This window comes from Camellia sinensis, chromosome 1, assembly GCF_055761805.1.
Source record: "Camellia sinensis isolate YWXY chromosome 1, ASM5576180v1, whole genome shotgun sequence".
NCBI classification, from domain to species: domain Eukaryota; kingdom Viridiplantae; phylum Streptophyta; class Magnoliopsida; order Ericales; family Theaceae; genus Camellia; species Camellia sinensis.
In genome coordinates, this window is record NC_138961.1 from 252,759,799 (window position 1) to 252,780,330 (window position 20,532).

At 37.8% G+C, this 20,532-nt stretch overlaps 1 protein-coding gene, 1 long non-coding RNA gene and 1 pseudogene across 3 annotated transcripts in view; 1 reads left to right on the forward strand and 2 right to left on the reverse strand.

Annotated features, from left to right (window-relative positions):
* Positions 1 to 213: 213 nt before the first annotated feature.
* Positions 214 to 18,627, reverse strand: LOC114315822 (phytyl ester synthase 2, chloroplastic-like; annotated as a pseudogene). The gene is made up of 15 exons (XR_014327389.1): positions 18,210 to 18,627; positions 16,845 to 16,896; positions 16,628 to 16,683; positions 15,694 to 15,852; positions 15,500 to 15,592; positions 13,641 to 13,643; positions 11,376 to 11,482; positions 10,899 to 11,017; positions 6,203 to 6,311; positions 5,733 to 5,863; positions 5,074 to 5,443; positions 4,503 to 4,616; positions 2,850 to 2,935; positions 1,266 to 1,375; positions 214 to 793 (listed from the first exon to the last, which is right to left on the reverse strand). The product of XR_014327389.1 is annotated as a phytyl ester synthase 2, chloroplastic-like (transcript).
* LOC145789443 (zinc finger CCCH domain-containing protein 33-like) lies at positions 8,539 to 9,499 on the reverse strand. The gene has a single exon (XM_082866007.1). It carries the CDS (start codon positions 9,472 to 9,474, stop codon positions 8,785 to 8,787), a length of 690 nt encoding a protein of 229 aa, XP_082722133.1. The 5' UTR covers positions 9,475 to 9,499; the 3' UTR covers positions 8,539 to 8,784.
* LOC145789451 (uncharacterized) overlaps positions 12,215 to 20,532 on the forward strand; it is a 207,988-nt gene continuing 199,670 nt past the window's right edge. Inside the window, exon 1 of the long non-coding RNA XR_014327390.1 lies at positions 12,215 to 15,166. This is a non-coding gene — a long non-coding RNA (uncharacterized LOC145789451). The remainder of the gene's footprint in view (positions 15,167 to 20,532) is intronic.

Below are 20,532 nucleotides of genomic sequence, written 5' to 3' on the forward strand. Positions count from 1 at the left end.
AAAATGTTATATATAATTTTATTTTTACTTAATTTTTGTAATCTCTAGATACAAATGAGCAAGTCTCATTTGCATTTATTATTTTGAGTCCCAAGCAATTGGATTATATTGCTGTGTTATTCCTCTTTTAATTGATAAGAACATTGTTGTTGTATTGGTGGGATATATTAGAAAGAAACATTGCTGCCACTCTATCAGTAGACAAGGCACTTCCAAATTAGCATAAACACAAAGAAAGCCCTGCCACATTATGACATAAGCTGTTATGTTACAGAGACCAGCTAAATTAATATTTCATAACTAAATCAATTTACTAATTGAATGTGCTCTTCTTTGGTGACCTTCAAAGTCTATCCATACAATTAAGAAAACAATGTTGTCAGGATAACCTACCGTCTGATCAAGAATCTGAATTCCTATACTCACCCTTTTTTGCTCCTCTCTCTCTTCTTCTTCCGAGGAAAGTGAATCATCCAACAAGTGGTACAAACAAACCATGCCTGAAGAGCATACGACCGATGATGAAGATACCTCTATCCCAAGGAAACATATACATTTTTTCTGTGAATTAGGATGGAATTCACCTTTGACATGCAAAGTGATCAAAATTCAAATGTTGGGACTTCACAGTCAAAGCCATTTGTGGCCTGGTAAACTAATCGAGGCAATATATTCCTGTATGGGTCAGTTTCTGTTTTCTCCTTCAAAAATGCAATGCATCTCTCAACCTCGGACTTGACTTCTGTATACAGTTCTTGGGCTTTATCCCTGTTCCCTAATTCCAGTAGCCTCCCTTCAATCACAATATGGTATTTGCATTAAGAATGGGAACAAAAACAAACAATCCGGGGAGAAAATTAGAAACAATTCAAATATAAATGAAAATGATACAAATATCTGATGGAATGTTTATTGGAGCACGCCCACTCTTAAATATGAACCCTGTATTATACAATTGTCTAAAAATTCATCATCCAAACCCACTGCCCAATGTCAAACATAGATATAAAGTATATATGAAGCGACAATTACTCTCAAACATTAATCGTTTTGTGCAGCAATCTACTACATACTTCTAATAAAAGACTTGAGATTTCAGAAGGCCCAGAAAAATCAGAGAAACAATTTCAATGGGCACAAGATGAAGGAAAACGGAAGTTAGAATGAAAAATGCTATAACAAGAGATTCTTAGCCAATTATCAAACTTGTAATCCCAGAGTTAAACTGGGCTTGATTCAAGCATGGAACCATTTAATAAGCATACCTTCTGTTTCAATTGGCTTGCCAAAAAAGTAATAGAAACGGCCTGGAAATTTTGGTAGAATTAGTGGATAGTGAAAATCTTGTTTTGCAACCTCTCCATCAAAGTTTCTCCTGTAATGATGAGACCAAAAGAGAGATTGAAAGAAACAATCCCTCAGTGAAAAAGAAAACACCCACTATTGCAATTTTAAGTTCAAACTCATACAGTTTCTAGATGGTTGAAACTTGACAGAAGAAAAGGACATGTATCTGGTTCACTATGCGAGAATCCTAAAGTAGTTTGATCAACATTGGCAAGTTAAGAGTAAAACAGATTTTAGTTAATGGAATCTTTTTGGGAGTTTGGTTCTTTGAATAATATGATCTCCTGTTGAAATGCAAGAAAGGAACAAGATTTGGTAATGTTACAACTATCATAAGACCAAAAAGGCATGACTCCAAGGTTCTCTGCTTTCCTAAATCATCTGTGCAATGAAAAATGAGGTGAGAATCAATTGCAACTGCTTGGAATAACCATGTTTAGGTGGTAATCAATTGCAACTGCTTGGAATCACAAGAATTTTTTATTGTGCTTCAGCCAAACAGAAAATTGATTGTTGGCCTCTTAGTTGGTCTTGATACTTCACTTGGACTTTACATTACTAAATTCACAAGAAATGTTTCATATTCAACAATTTCTGCTATTTGATAAAACAGTAAGCAAAATGGGTCACAAACTTAGGCTGCCCTGTCTTCCTAAAATGGCTAGATTTTTTAACCTAACTTTTACTCCACCAAATCCATGATTTAGTTATGTTTTTCTTCCACCCAAATAAAAATACAAACCAAATCCAGAATCTTATTCAGCACTTATTTACAGATTTTGTCCCTTATGATTAAATTTCACATATTTGAGCATGGATCCTCAGCATACTGGACTCCATTTTTGATGGTGTGACATGAAAATGTCTGTCATTTTCCGATATTACTCTCCTAATTGATTTATAGATCTAAAATAGTTTAACGAGCTCCTTTTATGATTCAATTGAGTAATGTAACAAGAACAATCTCTTTAATTGGTTCAGAAAATATATATATATATATATATATACTCATGATTTAGTCAAAAAGGTTATATCTGATAACCCCATTAAGTTCTTGTGCCTTAAAATTTCCTAGTGGCTTGTGTTTGATAATGCACAATGAACCACCACTTAGAATTGAAATTTTATTTTAAAATAGTTTAAATTCCAAGTCAGGGAGACCTGGTAGAAAGTGATTTTAAATGTAATCTTATTAGACAAATTTATCCTTGAAAATTGCAAATTCAAAAATTCAGTTGGAAGTTTTCTACACCACAAATTCAGCACCAGAATTTTTCAGTAATAAATTCTCAACTTTCCCATAGAGATCACTACTAATGAATGCTTGTTCAAGTATATATACAACTATTAATCAAGCATAAATCAAAATGTGAGAGAATGGCAAATGAAAACTAAAATTCTAAACAGACAAACTAATTGCATGGAATAGGAAAGCTTGGATAAATGCAAACAGTTTTAATCTCATGAAAATCAACAAAACCAAAAGTAGAATCTTGAAATACCTCACATTCACTGTTTGCTGATTGAGTTCTTCTATTTCACTCTTAAAATAAGGAATCTTCATTAGGTCATCATAATCAAAGAGCACCTGATTAAAAAAAGAAAGTCACATAGAGCACCTAGCTGTGAGTTGCACCGATAATGACTTAAGATACTACAAACAAAGAATGAAACCAGAAAAACATGAAAGTTAAATCTAGAAATTCTTCAAGAATCAACAAAATTCATGAAAAACATACCACAGCAAAGATGCATCCGGTACTTCAGAAGTGTCTTATGACAATTTACGCTTTTTAAGTTGTTACTAAATTTGATCTCTTAAATTAGTAGAGCCTATAAAAAAAGAATCCAAGAATTTCAAAGTCGGATGATAAGAACATAAAACACCTCCCTTAAGCCCTCTAGAAATACCACTTAAAAAGTTAATGAGTGAATTGGATCAACCCAATTCTGACATCATAGTCAGTTACATGTTTTATGTTTCAGCAATCCATTTCCTGTGTATGTCACTGCAAATGTGATGTGTTTGCCTTTATGTACAAGTATAAATTGAAAAGCCTAGCCCACACTTCTCCTTAAAACTCAAGTATTAAAGAGAGGAAAACCGGAGCTTTATAATCAGCACAGATGGGGGAACTCCAAACGATGTGAGACACATTCCAACACACCCTCTTGAACCACAATATACAGTAGCGGGACAAACGGCACACCAATCACAAGTCTAACCAAGCTTTGATATCAAATTGAAAAGCCCAATCCCACACTTCTCCTTAAAACTCAAGTCTTAAGAAGAGGGAAACTAGAACCTTATAACCAGTACATACCAAATTGAAAAGCCCAGTCCCACACTTCTCCTTAAAACTCAAGTCTTAAGAAGAGGGAAACTAGAACCTTATAACCAGTACAAATGAGGCAACTGCAGGTGATGTGAAACACATTCCAACACATCCAGTACACCAAATTGAAAAGCCCAATCCCACACTTCTCCTTAAAACTCAAGTCTTAAGAAGAGGGAAACTAGAACCTTATAACCAGTACAAATGAGGCAACTCCAGGTGATGTGAAACACATTCCACCACACCCTCCTAGATCACAACATACAATAGCCAAACAAATGGCACACTAGTCACAGACACATTCCAACACACCATCCTAGATCACAACATACAATAGCTAATCAAATGGCACACTAGTCACAGGCCCAACCAAGCTCTGATACCAAATTGAAAAGCCCAGCTCACACTTCTCCTTAAAACCCAGGTGCTAAGGGGAGGAAAACTGAAGCCTTATAAGTAGTATAGATGGGACAACTCCAGGTGATGTGAGACACATTCCAACAGTATATACCTCATAGTGAGGAGAAAAATGAGTGATTGCATGAATTTTTAATGTCACTCTAAACAGATATCAACATTATCGAGCTTCTTTTGGTTTTGTTTTTTGTATATTCACATACCAGACAGCTGGTGATACTTACTGCCCATTTTCCCCACAACTAGAGATGAATAAATGTTCAGAGAACAATTTTGATCCTTTTGGAACGATAAATCATCCAATAAATCACACCAAAAAAACATATTAATAGTCATGTGCAATGGAGCAACTATTGATTGAAAAAAGGTAGCTATCAAAGAAATTGAAGTTAGCTGGCTTACTTGACCAACATCGTCTTCTCCAACAGCACCAAAAGGTATAATTTTAGCTCCAAACATAGACACTGTCCTAACAAATTCAGACTGCTCTGGCCAGAGAGCTGATTAACACAAAAGCTATCCACAATTTCAAGTTCTACATATATCTAGTTTATTTGCCTGTACAATAGAGTAATATATTTGTGTATGGCTGAGCCACATCAACTACACTAATGCCGAGTAGAAGAATTACCTTACATCAAGAAAGTGTAAGTTCTTCACACAGCCTTGGAGTTAAGGGACTTTGACAAAATAAAAATTACATTGAAGTGATAAAAAGAATAGGTTTCTCTATAAATTGCAGTCAACCAATCCTCGGTCAAATAAAATTTTGTGGAAAGAAAATAGATTATCATCCATTTCATTACTCTTTCTTGTTTCAAATGAAACTTATGATCTAAGGCAAGCAGAGGAAGAAGCAGCAGGGTGGGGTCAAAAACCAGCATAAATCTGTGTTAGTTAAAATGGTGTAATTCAATTATAAAGAAAGAAACATCCAACCACTAGCATGTAGATGAATCAAAGTAAAAGTTACCTTCCGATGAAGAGCCTCGCGTACGCCTCCTGGAAACAATAGCACATGGGATTTTGAAGAAAGAAGTTTATACAGGTTAGTTGCTGATACAGGAACTATACCCAAAATTCTGAGTTTATCAAATGCCGATACATCAGGTAATTTTCCATCTCGCAACCTCTCAAACATCATGGGGTGTGCCAGCGGTCGTAAAGGAATTTTTCTTTCAGCCCAAAGCTTGACATACATTGGAAGCGTATCTAACGCTAGTAACATGTGATAGCCAACAAACAAGACAGGTCCCTCAGAAGGAATCCCTTCAAGGCCCCTCACCATCTTCCCATTTTCTAAAGTTGAGATCATCACAGGACTGGTAGCCACTTCAATCCATCTAGAATCCATCATAATTGTGAAGCAATAAATGATTAACTTTTAAAACAATTCTACAACAGCTTCAACAGTCACACAAACTCATCAACAAAATGTTTTTGGGAAGACAAGTAGGCTGTCAGCATTTTACACTGACAGCATAATCATAAATCCCACAGAAACACAAGAAACAAAATCAACGGACAATGACCCATGCATATGCACTGCTGGTATGCTGTTGATTGACAAGTGGCATATATGTTTGTGAACAATTAAATTTCAATTATTTGCTTGTTGCAAATGTCCGTTACCTGTACAATTCATATATGCTTGTGAATTCAGAAGGGCTCGGTGGCTTGTAATCTGAGGCATAGTCAACACATTTTGCACGACGATAAAAACTAGTACCCTTTATGATAGTTACCAAATCAATACCATCTTCCTGTTACATATTGGTAGAACCACTAATATATATCATTATCAAAGAACAAAGTTCTAGCGAAACTAACTTCATTCAAAATTCTGAAGAATAAATAATATTTCCAAGGAACGAAACTACATATGGTCATGCATCTTGCATCTTCCTGGTTTTCAACTTGATTTTTCGTTATTGTAACCCCTAATATATTTCTTATGTTTTCCAGTCACAGTTCCATTAATATTTTTAGTTAAATTTCCATAAGATCTAAAATATTTGGAAAATAATACTTCCATGTGTGTGTATCCTGCAGAGCCACAGAGAGAGAGAAAGAGAGAGAGAGAGAGAGAGCGAGCATCCTACCAATAATAAAGCATGACCACTGTCACTGAACTTGCGAATTTTACAATTGGGTATCAAGTCAAGAAGTCTTTCTTCCTCTTCACTTGGTAGCAACTGATCCCTCCCACTACAAAGATAAAACAGTAATGCAATCCCATAAGATGAAAAAGTAATAAATAAATGCAATCATCACAACACATGATAGTGTTATTTGAGGAAAACTGAAAAATTGAAGCAAAATGGATCCAACAAATAATGCTTAATACGTCACAAAGTTACTAGGGGCAGCTCAAACTTTGGTTTTAAGAGAACAGGCAGGGACCTAATACGTGATACTTATCAGTTAGCAAAGAGATATAGAAACATTTATGGTATCTTAAAATAAATGTTGTTTACAAGAAAATCCATATACAGAAGTTATCAAACTGGTGCTTAATGGGAAATAATTCAAACAGTTCAAACCAATAAAAAACCAACAATTTGATGAAAGGTCATCTGATTTAGTGTTGAAATTGATGTATTATTGATTGATTTTTATTGATATATTTTGATGTATATTACAATGATTCATGATTCCTATATATAGAAGAGGGTGAGTGTGTAGTAGGTAAGGAGTAGGTGAAGTGGAGGTGGTAGTGGTGTAGTGGGTTAGGTTTAGTGGAGTAGGTTTAAGTGGGTAGGGTGAGTGTGTAGTAGGTAAGGAGTAGGTGAAGTGGAGGTGGTAGTGGTGTAGTGGGTTAGGTTTAGTGGAGTAGGTTTAAGTGGGTGAAGTAGGTGGAGAGTAGGTGGATTTTAACAGCCCCCGCAAACTCAAGGGGGATAGGAACTAACCAACTTGAGTTTGGAGAGAGTAACAAAACAAGAAAATACATAAAAATAAAAGAGGATAGGAGACACTGTATGGTCGTGTCAGACCATTGTAGAAGACAGTTTATGGGGTCATGTCGGACCGTTGTAGAAGACAGTTTATGGGGTCATGTCGGACCGTTGTAGAAGACAGTTTACGGGGTCATGTCTGACCGTTGGAGAAGACAGTTTATGGGGTCATGTCGGACCGTTGTAACAGACACTGTTGTGACAGTTTACGGAGTCTTGCTGGACCCTTGTAGAAACTAACCGGAATCAATGTCGGGACAGTTTACAGAGTCTTGTCGGACCCATAAAGGAGCTAACCGGAATCAATGTCGGGACAGTTTACAGAGTCTTGTCGGACCCCTAAAAAGTCGCACCCTCAAAAGGTGTGCCCAATCTTTCAAAAGGCGTGCCATCAAAAGGCGTGCCCAATCCATAAAAAGGCGTGCCATCAAAAGGCGTGCCCATGTTTTCAAAAAGGCGTGCCATCAAAAGGCGTGTCCAATCCATAAAAAGGCGTGCCATCAAAAGGTGCGCCAGACACGCGGCGAGGCACGTGATCGACAGAACGCGTGTCGGCCTCTTTGTCATGGTCTTTATAAACCGAAGCGGAGGCTGAGGCTTGGAAGCAGAGACAAAAAAATGCTAGAAAAACTCTGAAAAACTCTTCGTTTTTTCTGAGAGAGATTTCTGAGAGAGATACTCTGTAACACTCTGTTTTCTGAGAGAGATTTCTGAGAGAGATACTCTGTAACACTCTGTTGTCTCTGTTTTCTGAGAGAGATTTTTGAGAGAGATACTCTGTAACACTCTGTTTTCCAGAAAATGGCTTCGTCTTCCCGTGGTCTGCTCACTCTCTTTCCAGACCTTAACGAGTCAACAAGAGAGATAACTGGTGCGGGGGCCAGTGAACCTCAACCAAGCACCCCAGGGTTTGCTCCGTTGAACTTTCCTATGCAGTCTGTGGAGCAAAAAATGGCAGTGCAAACTGACATTGAAGCCAATCAGTATACTTTGAAGTCCTGTGTGGAGACGATGACGGCAGTCACAAACTTGTCGCACTGGCTGCAGAGTAGGACAAATGAGGTGCAACATTTAAACGGCCAACTGGCTCTGCTCCAGCGCATGTATAAGGATGCGCGAGCAGAGATAAGTGTGCTGAAGGCGGAAAACAAGGAGCTGAAGCGGAAGGCTACCGTGATGTTCCGATTTGGAGGTCCACCATATGCTGTAGTGGAGGAGCAGGGTGGAGTGAACGTGCTCGGTGGAGTGGGAAACACGGAGGCAACACCGTCAAGGACCGCCCAGGACGGAGGCAAGAAGAAGAGACCGGCAGCAGAGTAGAGAAGAAAAATCCCGCCTGTGGATGTGATTGTTGTGGGTTGTTTGTTTGTTTGTTTGTTTTTTTTTTTTTTTTTTTTTTGGGTGTAAAATTGTGATCGGGGTTGATCCCCTGATATGAAGAAAATAAATGTGTTGTGCAAACCCGATGATAGAAAGAACATGCAGAAAAAAAGGGTTGAGAATGTGTGGGAGCAGACGGCGTGGTGTAAAGTGGATGAAAAGAAAAAAAAGATAAATAAATAAATAAAGATTGGTTTAAAAAATAAAAAGGAGTATGGGTGTGTGCAAAAGGTAGTGAATGATGGGATAAAATAAAATAAAAAAAAAATGATGGGATTTCAGAGAAAGAGAATGTAGGTTGGGGTTTGTGCCCTGCAAAAGAGATATGGTTGGGTCGGTGCGTGGTGCTAAAGGAAGTAAAAGAAAAAATAAAGAAATAAGAAAAGAAAAGTAAAATGGGATTTGTGATGCCGAGAGAGATTTCTCAATTTGTTCAGCTCATCTTTCTGGATGCCCCAATCCAATTTCCCATCTGGAGATCCCCAATCCGAAAGGTTAGAAGGCATTACATTTGCAGAAGAAGCAGGCAAAGGAAGCCCAGAGAGATGGTTCACAGTGCTTCTATCGATGAAGCTCTGGCTCCGCTTTGCAAAGGCAGCTGCCCTTGAACTCAGAACTGCTGCAGCTGCTGAAGCCCCAGATGGGTCAATCCCCATTGATGACGATGCACGGGCTGGTGAGGATGAAAGGCTTGTAGGATAGGTCGAGCGGAGCTGCTGGTTCATGTTCTGGCGCATCTGCATTCCAGTTGGAGACTGCGCTTGGGATGCGGAGGCATCTAGAGAAAGTCCCTGGAACTGAGGCAAAATTGCAGGATCAATAGATCCGAAAACATCATCAAGGTTAGTAGGTTTCACACCTCCGAGCCTATTGAAATCCCCACTTCGATCAAAAGACGAAGCTGCAAAAGCTGCAGCAGTAGCCAAGTTACAATTCCAACTGGTTGGGGAGGAGAGACTTGACATCTCATCCATCAACTGTTGCTGCTGCCTGCGACGATGACTTTCAAGCCCAAGTAATTCAGCATCTAAATCCATGTCTTTATGGAGAGAGAGAGAGAGGCGAAGGAGGCAATGCGGCAGTGGGAAGGTATGTGTAGAACATGAAAGATTGGTAATGAGAGAGAGTATTTGTACAATGATGGGAAGGTATGTGTAAAAAATAAACGGAATAGGTTGAGGTCCGGCGGACGGCTAAGGTGAGGTTGCCGTCCGCCGGTGAAGCGAAAAATTATAGGTTCTAAACCTGCTCTGATACCATGTTGAAATTGATGTATTATTGATTGATTTTTATTGATATATTTTGATGTATATTACAATGATTCATGATTCCTATATATAGAAGAGGGTGAGTGTGTAGTAGGTAAGGAGTAGGTGAAGTGGAGGTGGTAGTGGTGTAGTGGGTTAGGTTTAGTGGAGTAGGTTTAAGTGGGTAGGGTGAGTGTGTAGTAGGTAAGGAGTAGGTGAAGTGGAGGTGGTAGTGGTGTAGTGGGTTAGGTTTAGTGGAGTAGGTTTAAGTGGGTGAAGTAGGTGGAGAGTAGGTGGATTTTAACATTTAGTTTTCGTCTACTTCATTGTAAACTCACTCTCAGGTGAGATCTCACTAAACAACAATGAAAGCAGAAAGCCCTCATAAAATTTCATTCCCAAGGTTCAAGCAGATGAAGGAATGACTTAATGGAAACTGAACTGGTAAGTTTTTCTGCATGTTAATTATAGTTTTCCAATAGAAGGGCGGTTTTGCCCAACAGTAAGGCTTACCGTTAGCACCCCTACTGGCACGAGTTCAAGTCAGTGAAACAACCTCTCCAAAAATAGGGATAAGGCTACGTACATCTTGCCCTCCCCATCTCAGGTTGGTTTATGTTTGAGCAATTATAGGAGTATATATGAGCTTAAATAGACATAAAGCTGCAGTGCTTCCGGATTAGTTGGTTTTTCTGCTATTTGAAACAAAGAAGCTGCAACATCAAAACTACATAAAAAGAGTAGATGATCTTATAGAATTAAGTTCGTTGGTAGGAATCACTTAGGCATTAAAATTAATAAGCTCTGCAATAAGAGATGATATCTCACTAGCAGCTGCCATTAGGATTGTGTGTTTACTAGAATGAAATTTCTTCTCTATTAATCTTCTAGTACGGGGTTAATGCATGTTTGTATAAATTCTTTGCTATCTTCCACATCAAACTCAAAAGTGGCACACAGTATTGGGTCATTTTAAGAAAGCAGCTACAAGGATATCTGTTACAAGCAAAATGCTAATTATCACTAGAAAAACTAAGCCTAATTTCAAGAACAGGAAGGGTATTTTTTGCTTTTGTGTAATGTGGCTAATTTCATGAAACTAATCAGCAGTTCCTATGTATCATTTGTTCAAGGAATATGTTTTCATGTTAATATTTATTTTTACTGTTTCACCTAAACTGTATGAGCTGGAAATTTTGAAGAGAGAGGAGCTGGAAAGTATCAGTGTCTGTGCTTTGACAGCACCTAGATGTGCATTGACATACAAAGAAGCTGATCCGAGCATCTGTAGCTTCCAAAGAAGTGTTTCTCCAGGTAAAACATCAGCCAGAACCTGCAACCTTAATCATTATTTCTTTTTGAAAATCCCAAAGTATGGCATTAAAATTAAAATACAAACATTAAAACAAGAAAAGTCAACACAAATAGTAATCAAAAGTCAGTATCCCAATGTGAAATTTTACATATTCGCCATATTCAATATTGTGTGAATAACACAGAAGGGTGTGTGGTATCCATGTTGAAGCAAATGCACTATAAATTTTGACAAATTCAAGAGAGGACACCTCTTTTACACGTATTGAGACAAAGACGGAATAGGGATGCAAAGAACGGAGCCCTTGAAGTAAACAATAAGAAAATTGATGTTAGACTTCATTTGTCTATTCATTTTTTCAAAAATTGAATCTTACGGATATGTAAGATGCCCATGCTATAATTCCCTGTGAAAGCCCTCCAGCTATTTGTGCCAGAGGAAGCCCTTTCTCCATGATAGCCATCACAATCCTCAAAGGAATACCTGAATGCAACAATTGATGGTTTCGTTTGAAAATTTTATGAGAATATTTAATTTGCAACACAATAAATAAATTTTCATAATGATTGGGTAAAATGGAAAGGTGTCTGATTAAATCAGTTCTTGATATTTGTTTTCTATAGAAGAATATGGCATGCTTGTAATATAATAGAAATTTAAACTTCTTGTAATATCAAAGGTTAAGACTACCAGGGTGGTCTAAGATGGTAGTTTTCTACATTTTTTTTTTTTTTTCTAACATTAATATGCATCTTATGTAGGATAGTGAAAAAATGCCAAAACATGTTTCTTTTATTTTGTTCCTGCTTCAAAATTAGTTAAGGATGGCACCATTAAACAATCTAAGCAGGTCAGGATCAGCTTGTCAAAACTTGTTCACCATCAAGCAACCAGGATCGACCTTTAGTTTTAACTCAACTGCTCAAAATGCCAAGCTAGAGCAACAAAAGATACTGCTCAGTTGAACTCATTAATAGTTGATATAGATGTTGTGCCATTGTCTGAACATAACCTTTAAATAATTTTTAAAAAGAAAGCATCTAAAAGAAATAAATAACATGTAGAAATTTAATGTATAAAGAGAAAAAGAGAATTGTATTATTGATTGATGTTTGTAATTGTTGAATTATTGAATGCTACAATGATTCCTATATATAGAAGAGTAGGTGGTAGTAGGTGGTAGATGGAGTAGGTAAAGTGGAGGTGGTAGTGGTAGTGGTGTAGTGGGTTTAGTGGAGTAGGTGAGGTGGTAGTGGTGTAGTGGGTTAGGTTTAGTGGAGTAGGTGAGGTGGTAGTGGTGTAGTGGGTTAGGTTTAGTGGGTGAAGTAGGTGATAGGTTTTAACAGCCCCCCGCAAACTCAAGGGGGATAGGAACTAACCAACTTGAGTTTGGAGAGAGTAACAAAACAAGAAAATACATAAAAAATAAAAGAGGATAAGAGACACTGTATGGTCGTGTCAGACCATTGGTGAAGACACTGGATGGTGGTGTCATAACGTTGTAGAAGACACTGTATGGGGGTGTCATAACCATGTAGAGGACACTGTATGGTGGTGTCATAACGGTGTAGAGGACACTGGATGGCGGTGTCAGACCGATGTAGAAGACAGTTTATGGGGTCATGTCGGACCGTTGTAGCAGACACTGTGTGGTCGTGTCAGACCGATGTAGAAGACAGTTTATGGGGTCATGTCGGACCGATGTAGAAGACAGTTTACGGGGTCATGTCGGACCGTTGTAACAGACACTGTTGTGACAGTTGTTGTGACAGTTTACGGAGTCTTGCTGGACCCTTGTAGAAACTAACCGGAATCAATGTCGGGACAGTTTACAGAGTCTTGTCGGACCCTTTGAAGGAGCGAATCGGAATCAATGTCGGGCAGTTTACTGAGTCTTGTCGGACCCTTGAAGGAGCTAACCGGAATCAATGTCGGGACAGTTTACAGAGTCTTGTCGGACCCTTGAAGGAGCTAACCGGAATCAATGTCGGGACAGTTTACAGAATCTTGTCGGACCCCTAAAAAGTCGCACCCTCAAAAGGTGTGCCCAATTTTTCAAAAAAGGCGTGCCATCAAAAGGCGTGCCCAATCCATAAAAAGACGTGCCATCAAAAGGCGAGCCCAAGTCATAAAAAGATGTGCCGGACATGATGGCGAGGCACGTGAGTGCCTTGGCTGGCGCGCCCGTTTGTCGTCTGGCGTCAAGTGGCGCGCGATACGCGTGGTTGCCCCGTCTATTTAACCAAGGTTGATGCTGAGGCTGAGGCAGACAAAAAACTTCTGAAAATCCTCTGAAAAAAAACTCTTCCTTTACTGAGAGAGAAACTCTGTAATACTCTGTAACCAACCCGTCTCTGAAACACTCAGCAACATGGCCTCTTCTTCCCGTCCAGCTACCCAGAACATGGCCTCCTCTTCCCGTGGTCTGCTCACGCTCTTTCCAGAATTGAACGAGTCCACAAGAGAAATAACTGGTGCGGTGGCCAGTGAACCTCAACCAAACACCTCTGGTTTTGCTCCGTTGAACTTTCCGATACGGTCGGTGGAGCAAAAAATGGCGGTGCAAACTGATATTGAGGCCAATCAGTATACTCTGAAGTCATGTGTGGAAACCATGACTGCGGTCACAAACCTGTCGCACCGGCTGCAGAGCAGGACAAATGAGGTGCAACAGTTAAACTCCCAGCTGGCTCTGCTCCAACGCATGTATAAGGATGCGCGAGCAGAGATAAGTGTGCTAAAGACAGAAAACAAGGAGCTGAAGCGGAAGGCCACCGTGATGTTCCGATTTGGAGGTCCACCATATGCTGTAGTGGAGGAGCTTGGGGGAGTGAACGTGCTCGGCGGCGTAGGAAACACGGAGGCAGCACCGGCAAGGGCCGCCCAGGACGGAGGCAAGAAGAAGAGACCGGCGGCAGAGTAGAGAAGAAAAATCCCGCCTGTGGATGTGGTTGTTTGGGTTTGTTGGTTTTTTTTTTTTTTTTTTTTTTTGGTGTAAAATTGTGATCAGGGCGAAATCTCGATAGAAATAAAATGAGTGTATTGTGCAAATCCGAATGGCTTGAAGGTACAAGACTGAGCAGAAAAATTAGATGGAATGAATTTTTTTTTTTTTTTAATAATAATAATAATAATAATAATAATAATAATAAATAGGTATCATGGAGTGGGCGGTGATAAAAATATGATTTAGAAAAAAAGAGGAAGGTGGTGGAATGATGGGTCAAAAAGTAGAATAAAACAGAAAAAAAAAGAAGAAAAGGTGCACATGAGTTGGTATGTCAAAAAGTAGAATAAAAACAAAAGTGCACATGGGTTGGAAAGTAACATGACCTCGTCAATTATTTGTCCATAACCAGTTCCTTTCTCCTTAAACCAGTATGGGATTTTTCTCTTGGTAAATATGATGTTATCATCGGGGAGACCCGGCAAAGCAAATGTCTCTGTAACATAGAACAAGAACCTGGGAATGCCGAGGCGAGCACCAAGGTCGGCAGTCCAGGGATGGAACATGTCGCTGACGATGCAATCAGGGCGGCGTCGTTTGAAATGATCGCCGATGACCTGCGATTTTGGACGCCGATCACGAGGTTGAGATTTTCCGGCGAGGAAAAAAAGCAGAAGCTTCCGAGATCGCAGGATTCGCCTCTGATGGTGACGACGTAGGCGAATCGGACGGCGATGATGAGAACACCGAAGACAAAGAGTCGAACCAGAATGTTCCTCAGTAAGCTTGGCTTAGACTCCATAGCTCTCTGTATATACTAAATCTAGAGAGAGGGAGAGAGAGCCGTGGGTCTCCTTGGTTTGATGCCAGGAGAGTGTAAAAGAAATTGAGAGAGAGATGTGGAATTTGTGGCAGCGGAGTGAAGGAATGTGTGGAGGTCCGGCGGGCGGCCAAGGCGAGGCTGCCGCCCGCCGGTGAAGCAGAATTACTAGCTTCTTAACCTTGCTCTGATACCATGTAGAAATTTAATGTATAAAGAGAAAAAGAGAATTGTATTATTGATTGATGTTTGTAATTGTTGAATTATTGAATGCTACAATGATTCCTATATATAGAAGAGTAGGTGGTAGTAGGTGGTAGATGGAGTAGGTAAAGTGGAGGTGGTAGTGGTGTAGTGGGTTTAGTGGAGTAGGTGAGGTGGTAGTGGTGTAGTGGGTTAGGTTTAGTGGAGTAGGTGAGGTGGTAGTGGTGTAGTGGGTTAGGTTTAGTGGGTGAAGTAGGTGATAGGTTTTAACATAACATAATTAAAGTCAATAAGGTAGGCTGAAAAGTCTACTGAACTTTTAGATTATGTTGTAGTCCTTAATTGACAATTTGTAAAGGTCGAAATCTCAACTCAGCTTGGCATGTTTGCACTACTAGTGTACAAGGTAGAAAGAAAGAAAAATTAAAAAATACAATAATTTGAATGGAAAATTAACAGCACACTGAAGCAAGTGGCAAAGGTAGAATGGAAATAAAGAGAAAAAAGCAAATTAAACCTGAAATTGAACTCAGCGTATAAGGCAAGCCAGGGAGGAACTGCTTAGGCATGATTTGTAGTAAGTGTAGTAGAGGTTGCAGCTGAGACTTGTTAAAACATGTAGCTGCCAAGGAAACATTATCCAAAAAGGACTAAAACGTTAAGAAATCACGGAATGTCCACGATCCCATCAACATGATTAATAGAAAGAAACAAGCTTCCCACCTGGGTTTGACAAAATTAATTCAAAATCAATATCAGGATTATGAGCAGCAACTGCAAGTGCAAGGCATCCTCCAAGAGATTCTCCAACAAGATATATGGGTCTGTTTGGTGACCGGTTGTGCTCTGACCTAACTGTTCCTTCAACCAGCTTCACCAGGTCTGAACCATAAGAATTTCAAAGGACTAGATTAGCATCTTATTTGCACAACGCAGAGAGATATCAGGAGTAAAAGCAATGAGCATGGTTTTCATATTCCCCAAGGTCTGCAATCAAGATTATGGATTCATACAATAAAATTAAAGTTTCATGCATATTGAGCCATTATATTTCGAAGGGTAAATCAAATTTTGCATCCATATAATTTTTATTAAAAAAAACACTTTAGTGTTCATAGTTTCAAGTATGACACATTGTTGTGTATATTAAGTTTAATTGTCAACTTCATCTTAAGAATTTAGACAAGAATTAAATACACTTGAGTTTCAAGTCAGTTCCATGTGATCCACGTGAGATTCATGAGAGCTTCACATGATCAAAGAAAGTTATTTGATATTGACATGTATTTTTGCATCAAAATCGCTAACAACAATTATCAGCTGGACCTAATTGAAACCAATTATAAAATAATGAAGTTCAATACATTACAATTAAAACTATAAGGACCAAAGTAAAATCCACTCCAAACTATGGGAGCACAAAAATGTAAATATCCAGTTCCCAATGGATGTCCAGATGCACCTGAATTTGGCCACTTTTTTTATGACTGCATTATTACATTCTTAGTGAAATTCAGTTAAGAACTTAAGATAACTAAAGGCACCATTTTGCCATTTTGAAGATCAAAATAAACCCAGCAGCGGCATAAGAGACCATCATTGTAAAAGGGCAATCCAACAAAAGTACTGATGCCATCAAATTAAGAGGGAGAGAAACCTGCAAATGGTGTTCGATCCATAATGGGAATATGTAAGCACCATTTATCAAAAATCCTTCATATAAGAAAAAATATATACATATTAGACAACAAAACAAGTTATATCAAACAGAGTATGATACTGTATTCTTTCTTAACAGTTGTAATACCCAAATTTTAAATGACAAATTTTTTAAAAAGATAATGTTACTAAAGAAAATTCAAATGTGGAATTACTCTCCAAGCCTTCGATGATGCATAATAAGTCCAAGTCCAAGGCCATCAATGCCTGCGAAGTTCAAATTAGATACATGTATAAGCTTTGTGCAACGGTAAAGAAAGAAAAGAACAAGAGGAGAGAAAATAAAACAGAGCAACAATGTAACATGGTTTTACACACTCTGATTATTGTAGCCTACCCTGTGATAAAACCCTTTTGAATTCAGTGATATACATTTAACTAAACGAAAAAACAAAAAACAAAAAAGGTTCTTACATATTTTTATGTATAGACGTTAAGTAATAATTTATTGAGAAAAACAGTTGTAAGTGAAGGTTGGCATGCTCTTTTGTATTTCTTTTTTCCTTTTTTTAAGCAAACAACACTTCAATCACTAATTGGGCGTGTTGTTTTTAAACAACACTTCAATTAGAGATTTAAAGACAACTGTTTTGTTGATTGCCATATTAATCCAAAAAATGGGGGCTCAACTATTTCATTGGAAAAGGCATCAGTCCATCACTTACTTTTAATGAAGATGACCCACCACATTAGAATTTCATGATCTCTCCATCAATATAACAAAACTTGTAAAATGTCCGCGCTAGGAGAACCCTTAACTCCCAAGCCTTACTCAAAGGTCATGTTTGATTCAAAAGACTAATAGTGAAGTATTAATAATCCTATTAAATTAGTGTAGGATTCACTATCCAATTGGATTAATATCCATTGGATTAATAATCCCACCCCTACCCCATTACTAATAATCCTACAAATTTGTTGGATTAATTATCCATTGGATTAATAATCCTAAACCAAAATGTTAAAACAAACATGAGATAATTGGGCCCACGGATTAATAATCCTAATCCCATGCTCTAATCCACCCAATCAAACGTGCCCAAAAAGAAAAAGAAGAAATGAAAGCAGAAAGCCTGAAAACCCGAGTCCCATTGGAAAAGGCACCAGTTCATCATCATTTGGGCTCTGATGGTTTTAAACTTGGCAACGCCATAGGCAAGATTCGACGCATATTAGACTTTCATGATAATAAAACTTGTAAAATCTCCATGTTAAGAGAACACTTAACTCCCAAACTCACTCAAAAAGGAAAAAAAATTGAAATTGAACCTGGAAAAGCCCAGTCCCAGTGAAAAAAGGCACTAATAATTCATCATCATTTGGGCTCTGGTGATTTTAAACTGTGCACCATAGCCAAGATTCAACCCATTCTTGCAGGATGGAAAATTGTATTACAATGTATGAATTTTTTAAAGATTTTTGAAAAATGTTTAGAATCTGTTTCATGGAACACAAAAGAAGAGAGATGACATTGACATTTACGTTAGTGTCAAAGAAAGAGATGGGACAAGACAAGCTACCTGGTAGAAAGAGCAAGAGAGGAGGAGAGGAGGAGTTGGATGGAGATCCGCAGCACCCCAAAGGGGAAAACCAACGAGGCGGTCCACCCGATGTGATCATTTCCTTGGACTGCTCCATATACTCCTCCTTCAAACTCAAGCGTTGTTCTTGTTCATCCTCATCTTCCTCCGAATCACCCACCCACCCCTTGTAACATTTCGCTATCGTCTTCTGCCCTTGAGACTTGTTATTATTAGTATTACCACTCCTCCTCCTCCTCCTCCTCCTCAATACAACTGACCTTGCTAATTCTGGTGGAGGCCTAACTTTGGGTCATACAAAACCTTTGAATATTCCTCCTGTACTTGGCGGCGGGAAGAAACCAATAATGCCTGCTCCGCCCATGAAATTGCTTTGATCAAAGTTTACCACCAGTAGTGCTTGCTTGTGCTTGTGCTTTCACTACAAGAAAATACAGTTTTGGCGACCACTTTTGCCGACTAAAAATATTTTGGTTGCCAAAAGTTGTGAAATTGGCTACCAAAAATTATGTTAGTCGGTAAAACTATAATATTTAGCTACTAAATTTTTTTAGTCGGGGTATATTAATTTTTGGCGACTAAAAAATAATTTAGTCGCTAAAAATCTCACAATTGGCAACTAAAAAAAATTTAGTCGCTAAATTTGCCACAATTGGCAACTAAAAAAATATTTTTGTCGCTATATATATAGTTTTGGCAACTAAAATAATTTAGTTGTTGAAAGAAAAATAAAAATTCACTTTTTATCTTTAGCGACCAAAATTTTGGTCGGGAAAAATTTAATTTCCGCGACTAAAAAATAGTTCGGTCGCTGTATATATAGTTTTGGCAACTAAAATAATTTAGTCGCTGAAAGAAAAAAATTTCACTTTTTATCTTTGGCGACCAAAAGTTTGGTCGGCAAAAATTTAATTTCCGCGACTAAAAAATAGTTTGGTCCCTGTATATATAGTTTTGGCAACTAAAATAATTTAGTCGCTAAAAGAAACATAAAAATTTACTTTTTATCTTACGCGACCAAAAGTTTGGTCGGCAAAAATTATATTTCAGCGACTAAAAAATATTTTAGTCGCAGTATAGATAGTTTTGGCAACTAAAATAATTTAGTCGCTGAAAGAAAAATAAAAATTCATTTTTTATCTTTGGCAACCAAAATTTTGGTCGGGAAAAATTTAATTTCCGCGACTAAAAAATATTTTGGTCGCTATATATATAGTTTTGGCAACTAAAATAATTTAGTCGCTGAAAGAAAAATAAAAATTCACTTTTTATCTTTGGCGAACAAAAGTTTGGTCGGGAAAAATTTAATTTTCGTGACTAAAAAATAGTTTGGTCGTTGTATATATAGTTTTGGCAACTAAAATAATTTAGTCGCTGAAAGAAAAATATAAATTCACCTTTTATCTTTCGCGACCAAAAGTTTGGTCGGAAAAAATTTAATTTCCTTGACTAAAAAATACTTTGGTCGCTGTATATATAGTTTTGGCAACTAAAATAATTTAGTCGCTGAAAGAAACATAAAAATTCACTTTTTATCTTTGGCGACCAAAAGTTTGGTCGGCAAAAATATAATTTCCGCGACTAAAAAATACTTTGGTCGCCGTATATATAGTTTTGGCAACTAAAATAATTTAGTCACTGAAAGAAACATAAAAATTCACTTTTTATCTTTGGCGACCAAAAGTTTGGTTGGCAAAAATTTAGTTTCCGCGACTAAAAAATACTTTGGTCCCGTATATATAGTTTTGGCAACTAAAATAATTTAGTCACTGAAAGAAACATAAAAATTCACTTTTTATCTGTGGCGACCAAAAGTTTGGTCGGCAAAAATTTAATTTCCGCGACTAAAAAATACTTTGGTCGCCGTATATATAGTTTTGGCAACTAAAGTAATTTAGTCGCTGAAAGAAACATAAAAATTCACTTTTTATCTTTTGCGACCAAAAGTTTGGTCGGCAAAAATTTAATTTCCGCGACTAAAAAATACTTTGGTCACCATATATATAGTTTTGGCAACTAAAGTAATTTCGTCGCTGAAAGAAACATAAAAATTCACTTTTTATTTTTGGCGACCAAAAGTTTGGTCGGCAAGAATTTAATTTCCGCGGCTAAAAAATACTTTGGTCGCTGTATATATAGTTTTGGCAACTAAAATAATTTAGTCGCTGAAAGAAACATAAAAATTCACTTTTTATCTTTGGTGACCAAAAGTTTGGTCGGCAAAAATTTAATTTCAGCGACTAAAAAATACTTTGGTCGCTGTATATATAGTTTTGGCAACTAAAATAATTTAGTCGCTGAA